Source organism: Colletotrichum gloeosporioides, assembly GCF_011800055.1.
Source record: "Colletotrichum gloeosporioides strain Lc1 chromosome Unknown consensus_34, whole genome shotgun sequence".
Lineage (NCBI taxonomy): Eukaryota > Fungi > Ascomycota > Sordariomycetes > Glomerellales > Glomerellaceae > Colletotrichum > Colletotrichum gloeosporioides.
The window spans coordinates 63702-74567 of record NW_025544679.1 but is presented as its reverse complement, the minus strand read 5'-3'; the positions used below and the strand labels follow the sequence as shown (position 1 = coordinate 74567).

General features: G+C 54.6%; 3 protein-coding genes across 3 annotated transcripts; 2 read left to right on the top strand and 1 right to left on the bottom strand.

Annotated features, from left to right (window-relative positions):
• Positions 1–1092: 1092 nt before the first annotated feature.
• Positions 1093–2563, top strand: GCG54_00004259 (uncharacterized protein; the record flags this gene model as incomplete). The annotated part of the gene is made up of 6 exons (XM_045404312.1): positions 1093–1275; positions 1330–1384; positions 1439–1728; positions 1793–2127; positions 2149–2250; positions 2350–2563. 6 exons carry the CDS (start codon positions 1093–1095, stop codon positions 2561–2563), a joined length of 1179 nt encoding a protein of 392 aa, XP_045265786.1.
• A 3270-nt stretch (positions 2564–5833) lies between these two features.
• GCG54_00004258 (Surfeit locus protein 4-like) lies at positions 5834–6929 on the top strand (the record flags this gene model as incomplete). The annotated part of the gene is made up of 4 exons (XM_045404311.1): positions 5834–5997; positions 6082–6194; positions 6247–6740; positions 6792–6929. The coding sequence occupies 4 exons, from the start codon at positions 5834–5836 to the stop codon at positions 6927–6929; spliced, it is 909 nt and encodes a 302-aa protein (XP_045265785.1).
• A 2537-nt stretch (positions 6930–9466) lies between these two features.
• On the bottom strand, positions 9467–10439 carry GCG54_00004257 (Splicing factor 3B subunit 6-like protein; the record flags this gene model as incomplete). The annotated part of the gene is made up of 6 exons (XM_045404310.1): positions 9467–9642; positions 9703–9792; positions 9853–9980; positions 10035–10091; positions 10171–10194; positions 10399–10439. The coding sequence occupies 6 exons, from the start codon at positions 10437–10439 to the stop codon at positions 9467–9469; spliced, it is 516 nt and encodes a 171-aa protein (XP_045265784.1).
• Positions 10440–10866: the final 427 nt, after the last annotated feature.

The following is a 10866-nucleotide window of genomic DNA, read 5'->3' as shown; positions in this document are numbered from 1 at the left end:
CTAAACCTAGTCAACGACTTCAGGGTCCATCGAGAATCTGAGAGCCGCGTCGCGGCCGGACAACGACCACGAATTAGGGATAGCCGCAAGGTCTAATCTCAGGACGGCGATCATCACTTGGAAAGAGCTTCTTCAAGCATAAGCGAGTCGCAGAGCACTGTTCATCAAAACATCCTACCGACAGAAACTTGGCTGCCTTGGGGAAACTTCGTTTGTATCCCTGAAAGTGATTCAGCCCTGTTGCGGTTAACTCTCAAATATGCCAAGCTTTCGAAAGATGACAAGCTGAAGGGGCTTGTCGTCCAATCTCTAGATCCTTCAAGTTTCTGCCAAGGACGGTTACATCCTACTCCGCGAACTGTTCTGTCATCCGGCATACTGATGAGGTCTATCGATACCGATAAACATTTTGAACTCTTGCCACCTCTGGCTGCCCGGAGCGATTTCTGGCGATTCAGCGTCCCAGTGCCCGGTTAAAACGAGGCAGTCTAAGAATCAACGGCTGACATTCGCAAGATGCCATTGACTCCAATCATCAATATAACTTCAGAGTGAGTGTACAACATCCAGCACTCTTTGTCATTGCCAGGATTTCGTCAGCGTGATCCTGGCATCTAGTTCCCTACGTTCAACATGAGACTGAACTCGTGTATGGCCCTCCAAACAAAGACTTCGCCAGAACGCCACTCTCGCCTGTGATGGACATTCCTGCATAGTTTCATGAACTTTCTTTCTGCCAGCCGACCTGCCAAGGAGGGGATCCAGTTGAATTCTCCCCTTGACCCAACTGCTCTTCTTGCATACGGAGGGGGAACACCACATGGTCGAAGAGCGTCAGCTGCATGGCATCGCCCAGGCGGTCACAGCCCTCCCGCACTCCATGTCGGGGGTCGGGTCCCAGCCCTCGTCGCTATGCCCGGGACATGCGCCAACTGCGACATCGCCAGCAGCGAATAAGTATTCCTCCATGCCCGCCCAGTGTTCTTCCAGCGCCTCTCCCGTCCCTTCCAGCTCTTCGCCGGGTTCCGCTCGTAGCAACTCGTTTCGTACGACATCCGCAAAGAAGCAAGTCGATTTGTGTTGTTGCTCGCCATGGTATCGTCACGTATCTTGAGCATCGCTGCCTTCGCGGTGCTGGCAGGGGCCCAGTCGACGATGTCAACGGACCCGATTACACCGACGCCGTTTTACAGTACGATCACGACGACTCGGACAAGAGCCGCGACAGTGAAAGCCACGGGGGCGGCCGAGACTCACACTGTCGCTGTTGGTGCTGTATGTACAGTGTGTCTAACATGATCTTGCGCAGCTCTGGCTAACTTGTGAAAGTCCGGATACTCATTCTCACCATCGAAAGTGACAGCCAACGTTGGTGACACGATAGGTCAGTTGTGAGACCTCACTTATACTGCGAGGAACAGCAATTAATACGCACCAGAATGGATCTTCTACCCCGATGGACACTCAGTCATCCGCTCGGAGTTCGGTTTCCCTTGTACGCCTTATGAGTACATCGACATTGGTCGACAGGGTTTCTACAGCGGCCCTGAACCCGTCAAGGCCATCACAAACGATGTAATTGCCATCATTCTGAGTCTCATCACTTATCTAACCTCCAACCAGATGCCAAGATTCAGAGTCCGCGTCAACGACACCGACCCCATCTTCTTCTACTGCGGCGCCCCAGGCTCATGCTACAAGGAGAAGATGATCGGCGTCATCAACGAGGTAAGCCACGCCAACCCACCCAAGCCCCTCAAGAAATCCCAAATTTAACATCAGGGCTCCCCAGAACTCAACCCAAACCCTCGACAAGCAGCTCGAAGCAGCCCTTCCCCTGACGACCCAGATCCTCCCCGGCGAGCCCTTCCCAACCGAGTCCGACGCCTCCCGCAACGACCACCACCACCTCAGCGGCGGCGCCATCGCCGGCATCGTGATCGGCTGCGCCGCCTTCCTCATCTTCGGTGGCCTCCTCGTCTACCTCTGCGGGCGCCGCGGCGGCCTCAAGCGCGCCTACCAGCAGCCCCCGCAGTCGGGCCATGGAGGAGGCGAAGAGGCGGCCTCGCACCCGCCCGTGACGGAGGTCAACTACAGCGCGCAGCCCAAGAGCCCCGCGACGCAGGGGTGGCGGAACAGCCACTAAAGCGAGCTCAGCGGGACGTACCGCGACCAGCCCACGCCCATCGGCGGCTTCCCCGGCGCCAGCCCCCCGATGAGCCCCCAGCCGCATTCCATGCAGGCCTATTAGTGAGTCTGATCCGAATCAATGGTGCTGAGAGAGAGGATGGACGTAGAAAGGAAGGAAAATATCGGGGGTTAGCAGAGACTGACCGAACACTACAACAGCGACCCCCGCATTTCGTCAATAGCGCCGAGCATCGCCGTCGAAGCCCCGGACAACCAAGCCGCGGCCCCACCGCCGGCCCCCGCGCTGGAGGCTGCGCCTGTCGAGCTTCCGGCGTCCGCTGACCCGGGTAACTCCCCGCTCCCCGCGTACAAGCCGCGGTTCTCGTTTGCGGGGCAGGAAGCTGACTATCGGCCAAGTAAGGAACAGTCTTAGGGTATGAGGGGGAATGACAGCCTGTAGAGCTTTGGGTACTGCCCTTGGGCCCTGTGTAATCAGAGACGAGAAAATGATTGGGCTTAATTAGAGGCATGGCGTTGGGGAGGGCGGACGTGGGCGAAATGGTTTCTTTGCTCAGGAGTTTCTGGCCGCACGGCGTCGGACTTAGTTGGAGTGATCTTGGTGATTTCCATAGTAATGTAAGAATATTACCATTAAAATGTCCAAGTGCATCTTCACGAACAAATAATTTGGCTCAAGGGATGTGCTAAGGCCAGAAATAATGAACAACGTCCATCGCGCCGAACTCCCAGGGCAACCTCATTAGCATCAGGACTCTCTACTTGAACGTTCGATCAACGTGCATGATCCTGGCGAAGTGCAACCTGACCCCTCCTTCTGGAATTTCTGCACAAAATAATTAAGCAAGTGCACATGTTCGGAAACTTTCATCTTTCATGAAGACTCCAAGACCCGTGCATTCAAGGCAAAACGTACCCTTTATTTTTTCCGTCATCTTCTTTTCCTCTGTCGTCAAGAAGCCTTACGGATGTGGAGTGGACGGAGGCCATCGTCAACTGTATGTGCTTCCAGGGACTCGCCAAAATTGCCGCAAAGCAAAAGCTCTCAACTCTCTTGACGGACTTCGACTTTTTATTTTCTCTGGCTCGAGGATTGAGTGTTTGCGGCCAGCACCTTGTAGGAGTCACCAGACCCCACTAGCCTCACGTCAGAGCGGCGTGGGACCCGCCCGCGGTACTTGTACAGCAATACGGTTGGCGGAAGACATGCTCCCATGGTGTAGCTGGTTTGCACATTGCTCTTATACCTCCGTTACCAACGGGAGATATGCAAAGGTCGTGAGTTCAATCCTCACTGGGAGCAACTACTCTTTTTGCGCATTTCGCCACCTTTTTGCCTGGTGTCACACTGCGCGTTTCAACGGTTCTTTTTGGGCTGGCTCCAGCAACCCAAAAAGAGTGAATGAAGAAGAGGCGCTCGCTTACAGTGGTGCGTGCACAGAATTCGGAGCAACTTTCTTCTGCCACTAAAGTCGCAGGGATCATGATCATCAGTCAGTTCACACAGGCGAGGGACAAACCTAGCGGGGGAAGAGAGGCATGCAACCATTATGACTGACTGCTGAGTAAAGGTTGAAACATATTCTTGACTTCAATCTGGCTCGGACATCTTTTCTCACAATTAATATAAATTTTGAAAAGCAGAGGTGACTGACTCTACACTTCGTGCTTGATTATATACGTTGTGGTTGACTCGGGCTTTTGGAAGCCCTTAAGCCGGAAATCGGGCTCTCATTGCACAACTGTTTGCAGTGGGAAAGTGCATCTGTATCGAATTATGAGCGGCAGTGGAGGGTCATGCCAATGCGTTGGCCTATTTGTATTCATTGTCATGTTTGACATTTGGTCGGCTATCCTCGACGATGCCTTGTCGTTCTCATCCATCGAGCACTGCATGCCACTTCTCGTAGTGTCATTAAGGTACTCGAAGAACGGCCCCCGCGGCTATTGGCTCCCGGCACTCTGGCGGTTGCGTTACATATGCAAGTTGTCCTTCTTTCCATATGGCTTTCTGAGGAAACTTCAAGCAACAAGTCACTTTCTCGTGTGTCCTTCGATGCTGCGAAGTGAGGCCGGATAGACCGGAAATTTCAGCCGGGACGGCCCCACATCGGTCACGGTAACTAAGATGATGCCACGGAGCAGCCCGGTGAATGAAGAGTACCGTAACATCCAACAGCAGCTCCAAGACTCAAGTGTAAGTATTTTGACAACAGTGCTAAAAGGATGGCCTTGATACCACGGCTTGCCGTAGCAGTACTCGCTGAGAAAATGACAGTCTGGCTTACGCAGGAGGTTGCATGGAGGATGCAGTCTATTTTTAGCTGACTCGCCGACGACCCGATGCCGAGGTCTCCCACTCAGCCGTTGAAGCCCACGATGCCGTCGGTCGCTTGCTCACTACAGCCCACTGATAGTCGATCATATCCTATAGGCAGCAACGTGTACAACGATTGTTGAGAAGCACCGCCTGCTCGGTCTTGAGACGGCACCGTCTAGAGGCCAGATAATCGCTGAGGAAGGGTTGGTCCCGCGGCAAGGGACTGCCTGTCACCCTGGTGAGGGGAGCTCTACCTAAGCTTTGAGGTAGGATGACTGAGTCAATTCACTGAGGCGAGCAAGCTTGTCGAGTCGCCCTACCTATGCTCTCTGCGGGACATCATTGGAGGCGGCATATCGCGCAACCACTATGGGACAGCGGGAAAGTCCACCAACGGAGACCGCAGATAGAGATATTTGAGACCGGCTTGGAGCTTCCGTAAAGAATCAAGCGCGGAGGGACAGCTGCTGGAAGCACAGCAGAGAGAGCTGCGCGAGAGAAAACAAAAGGAAGGCGTTCGTGCCGAATCCAGGGACTGAGCGCGCACGAGCCACTCGCCCACCCGAAGCAAGCAAGCGGCCATCGCTCAGTGGCTCAAACGCTGAAAGCAGTCCACTGCTAGCGGAGTCGTGCCTTAACCGTAACCCCCGTGGACACCTAGCCCAGTGGTAAGGCACCTTGAGACTTGGAGAGCTTGGGCAGGTGGGCAACCAGCTCGGTACTTCCCCCCTCGCGGGTACACCAGCGGGGGCGGGAAGCTGCGGCAGTTGGGCAGGTACCTCGCGTCTGGGCAGGTACATGCCGGTGACTGCCCAGCGACCTACCCGTTCTGGGTGTTCTGTCTAAAAAGTGGACCTCGGACCTCAAGCATCCATCGCGGGAGGTCGAAAGGACACATTGTACCAGAAGTCATCCACGCTACCATACCTTCCTTGCCTTGCCTTACCTTTGCGTTCAGGACAGCTTGCCCTCCTTTTTCGGTTCCCTTTCTTCGACACTCCCAAGTCGTTCTTCGCTTTCTCCTCCGGTCACCACACCAACAGCTCACGGCCTTGTCTCTTTTTATCAACGCCAACGGCCAATCCGTCAATTCTGTTTTTCCTTTCGTCGTCGCAAACCTGCCGCCCAACCCAAAGCCGCCGAAACGTCAAGGCTAGCCCTCGGATCCTCAGCTGCGGTTAACCCTCTTTTATTTTTTTCGGTTTCGACACCAACACCCTCCACCAGACCAACCATCGCCTCTGCCGACGGCTTCCCGACCAGGATAATTAGAGAGCGAAACAGCTGGTCTGTCTGTACCTTTTTGTGCAACAGCCGCGTCCACCAACCCTTGCGATCTTCCCTCCCGATCATTTCCTCATCGCGATGGCTCAGCAAAGAGGCCCGTCCTACGGCTTGGGCGCCGGTGGCCCCCCGTCCTTTGGCGGCTCGAGTATGGACAACGAGGAATCCAGCCCTCTGGACATGATCCGCCAGCAGACGAGCAAGATTGAGGACATGTTGGACACTCTCAGCGAGCCCGTCAAGCCGTGAGTTGGACCCTTGGTCTTGGCAGGGAGCTTGCCGAAAAGCTCGTGACTTTTGGAGCCATGCTGACGAGGGTCTCACAATAGCTACTTGCCCGCCATCGGCCGCTTCCTGATTGTTGTCACCTTCCTTGAGGATGCCCTCAGAATTATGACCCAGTGGAGCGACCAGCTGCTCTACCTGCACGACTACCGACACAGTACGTCCCCAATTCGACAGCCGACAGATGATCGCGTGCTAACATATTGCAGTCCCTTCCGGTATCACGCATCTGTTCCTCATTACCAACGTTGTCGCCATGACTGCCTGCTCTGTTCTCGTCATCATCCGCAAGTACTCCGACTACGCCGTCGCCGGCCTCATGGCCGTCGTCGTCACCCAGGCTCTCGGATACGGCCTGATCTTCGACCTCAACTTCTTCCTGCGCAACCTGTCCGTCATTGGTGGCCTGCTCATGGTTCTTTCCGACTCATGGGTTCGCAAGACCAAGGCGTTTGCAGGCCTGCCTACCCTTGACGAGAAGGACCGCAAGATGTACTTCCAGCTTGCTGGCCGTGTCCTGTTGATTTTCCTCTTTGTTGGCTTCATCTTCAGCGGCTCCTGGTCCGTCTGGCGCATCATCACCTCCCTGATTGGCTTTGTTGCTTGCGTCATGGTTGTCGTTGGATTCAAGGCCAAGTTCAGCGCCACCCTCCTGGTTCTGATTCTCAGCATCTTCAACATCCTCGTCAACAACTTCTGGACTGTAGGTTACGGACTTGTCCATCCGCCGTCTTCCGTGCTAATGTATTTCTAGCTCCACGAGCACCACCCCCACAAGGACTTCGCCAAGTACGACTTCTTCCAGATCCTCTCTATTGTCGGCGGTCTCCTTCTGCTCGTCAACAGCGGCCCTGGCCAATTCTCCATCGACGAGAAGAAGAAGGTTTACTAAAGAAAAAAACACCAAAGCCCGGCTTCGGACGGGCAGAAGGAGTTTGGAGAAGAACGCGACCAGCAACAATTTGCTGGTTTCTTGGCATTACGAACGGCATTCAAAAGGTTGCACTTCCCGCACTGCGATTACGGTTGGCGGGTTTACGGGATCACATCGTGGCATATATGGATTGTAGACAGGAGCACAATAGTTGATACGGAAAGCTGCGTGCTTGAAATGGAAGATATATTCATGTTCAAAGTGGTGTTGAATTACTGTTGCGCGGACGATTCCCTTCTGGGCCACTGCAGTTGTGGATAACGGGATTTGGCACTAACATCCATCGGAGGCGTCGCCAAGCACTGAGACTTGGGACATCGATTCCCCTCCGCGGCGACTTGCATCTACGGCGGCTCTTCCCACTCCGAGGGGGACACAGCATCGGTTTGCGTCGTCTGCCATTGGATGGTGCGATTCCAAGTGGATCACATGCAGGCTTGGTTGGTGAACCCCCCCTCCTTTGGGCCAGAGAGAGTAACTGCAGTGTCGAAGCCTCTCACTTTCTTGCCATTAGGTATGTAGTTTCTGTAACGTTAATAGCTGCGGCCATCACGAGGAAAAGTTGTCAGTAGTGATACTCATCTGAAGAAATCTTTTCAATACTGAGCATGATATTCTTTTTTGTTTCCCTTCCGAGTTATTCTGCGACGATTACTTAGTCTCCTTTTCTATATTTGTACTTTTGCACATGGCATCTCAAAGTCTGCCTTCGTTTGTCTTTGGACTCGTCCGTATATGCCTACTTGGCTATTATCAACGGCCGTCTTTGTACAAGCGTCCTGTCCCGAGTGTAGGTCAAGATTGGATGCTCAAGTGAGCAACTCGGTAACCCGTGCTTCAATGCAACCTAAACTATCGCTTCCCGTCTCTTTCTGTCGCTCTCTCTTCTCTGCATCATCCCCTTTGCTAGAGCAAACGCTACGCTGCGTTGTCGCACGAGATGCACCTCCGGGCGGACGGGGGCAACTCGTGCGTGGCGGGGCTGGCGGAGGGTATCATGAGGGAACAGCATGCCACGGTGACAGGCAGGCCTTGGGAGGCTGGTGGAGAGGTATGGGTTTGCTGGGAATAGATGCCGGGAGAGTACGGTGGACGGTGAAAGGGGGTTGAGCTGGAGGAGGGAGATTTGGAAGACAAAGAGGGTTGCTCGTTGCTGGTATATCTCCTGTATTGTTGTTGTTGTTGTTGTTGTTGTTGTTGTTTGGGTTCGTGCCGATGAAAGGTGTAGACAAGGACAAATTCACATCTCTCTTGGAAGGACCTCTGAGGTGCACATCATCCATTCCCTCGCGCGTCCGACCTACCACTTCTATCCTCATACCGCCGTCCAAATTGACGAACTTACCCACAGGATCTGGACAGATGAGCAGACTCCACGACGGCCTCGAACAGCTCTTCCCACCCAGCTCCCCGCCCCAGCCCGCATATCCTCCCTTGATCGCGCATGGCGCCACTCTCTTCGACTCGACCCGTAAACTCGCTTTGCTCGAGTCCTCGTCCGAGGCAGACGTAACTCGCACAACGCAACCGCCGCCGCGAAACCACAAGAAGCTGTCGCATCAAGACTCGACACGCAAGGCCGCCCCCGCTCCCTCCATCCCGGCACACCAATCACCCCATGAGCTTTCGCTGCCTCCTGTGCCCGGTCATCAACGTCGAGATGAACGTCTGACGCGCAGAGCCCGAGCATCCTCGACCCCCGCTGACGGATCTCTGGAAGAACCAACGCAAAAGCTTCGGCAATTACAGGTCTCGGGCGCGGCCCGCGGAGGGCGTTGCAGGCGTGCTACAAAGCCGCACTACTCGGCCGAGCGGTGGCGGGACAAGGCCATCCTGCCTGTCTTGGTTCCAGGGCTAAGAGAGCAAGCCGGGCAGGCTGTACATGCATGCTGTGGAAGCGTCTTGCGGCCAAGGGCGACACGACTTTTCAGGGGACAGCTCTTGAAGTGAGTCATCACGATTTGGAAAGCATACGCGATTGAGAGGAATGGTCACGCCTAAAACATCACAACATGCCGAGAGGGGAAAACGTGAGGTAGTGACCTCGCCTGTCATGCATTCTCTGATAAAACGACTTGCGGTGAAGAGCGTCGAAGGAAGGTAATCCACAAGCAAAGGTCGTGATGTCGATACGCCTCTTCCCTTTCCCGAAGCAAGTAAAGTAAAAAAGAGTAAAAATATAAAGACAATGCCCGCGGACTATTTGGTATTACCAAACGTCACACGCGGCTTTCTCAAACCCCCCAAATTCCTGTTTTCCCTAATTGCCCCTTCCATCGCGCAAGGTTCATATCAGGTCATGATATTCTCCAGGGGGAGATGAGTGAAGTTTTCGGGCGTTTTGTTTTTCTCTGTGAGAGCCAGAACCAAAGCGACGACAATAAAAGTGTGTGATGATTGTTGCGCATTGCACGTGAGAAAGATGCCCCGACCAGAACATTGCGAAAAGCTTTGGTGTTGGCGGGTCATGTTTTACAACGACTCCACCGTTTCCTCTAAGCGCAAGTCTGGGCCTGGAGCGAGTTGGGTCGCACTCCGTCGGCGAATCGGACACCGGATCGAGATACGTGTCCGCTGGATATGGTCGGCTTGCCCTTTCGTAGGATCGTCTTCTTCGAGTCAGGAGGAGACGAAGAAAACGTCGGTTTCGTGGGTGAAATCGAAGACGGGCCTGCAGACGAGGATGATGTCTGGAGGCGTTCCGCAGACCCGTCGGATTGTCATTCGATACCGTGCTGCTGCTTGAGCTGCGCTAAACTGGCGCGGCGGGCCTCGAGGTCCTCTTTTGACTTGAGCATCTTCTCTGGCTGGTGATACAGAACTGCGACGTGTTAGCGAGGACGGAGGACGTGACAGGGGAGGAGTCAGCGACGCGACGTACCGATGAGGTATCGGTTCTGGAAGTTGAAGCCGTTGAGCTTGTCGCAGGCTTGCTTCGCATCCATTACGTCTTCATAGACAACGAAGGCGGTGCCCTTGGTGCCGCTGGCAATGCCCTGGCGCACCTGTCTGTTGAATAGTTAGTTGTGCGTGTCGTGGTCGACATCGAATCAAGGTGCGTACCGGATCGGGCCAAATTTTCCGAACAGGTCGAACAACTCCTCTGGAGTTACGTTGTAGCTGTCGTCGCGTTAGTCATCGTGATGGTCGTGATGGTCGATGTCAATGTCGGGTCGACGATCATCGTGTAGAGGCTTACCTCAAGTTCTTCACGAACAGAGCTCTGCAGGAACAGTCAGCCATGTCTGTCGTCACGCAACACAATGGAGGTAGCATCGATCGGGATCCGGGGTAGGAGTCAAGATCATAGGCTGGACGGCATGGGCCGTGGGGTGACCTCGCCCGGCTCCGGGTCTCGTGCCAGGGACGAAGGGCGTGTTGGCTGACGGTACCGGGCAGGGCGATTTGAAGAAGAATTCGGACTCACCGGTTGACTTCTGGGGCTAATTTACCACCGCGACTACTCATCTCTCGATGCTCGGTGACGCTGGGAATTCGGATCGGGTTGGTGAACGCTCGGAAAAACGACAAGGACGCGCTGGTTGATGGGGGAAGGGCGGGAAGATTGAGATAGGATCTGGAAGTTCTAGGAATGGAAAACGGGGAGCAGGCAGAGTAAATGAGGCGACGGACCGGCGGCAGTGCAAGGATTGGGTGAAGGTGCCCACGTGACACGACGGGCCCCACACACCGTCACGCGGTGGACCACTCATCATGCGTCCCGTCATCAAAAGGCAGTTGCGATCGGTACGTACCGGCCGCACCTGCCCAAGCAATTGAACTCTGTTGACTGCAGCGCCTGCCTCTGCAATGCATCAAGGTCCAGGTTGTCGTCGATACGTACCCGCTTCGGCTTTCCGTAGACGTGTCACCGAACGCCCTATCTCCGTCGTAC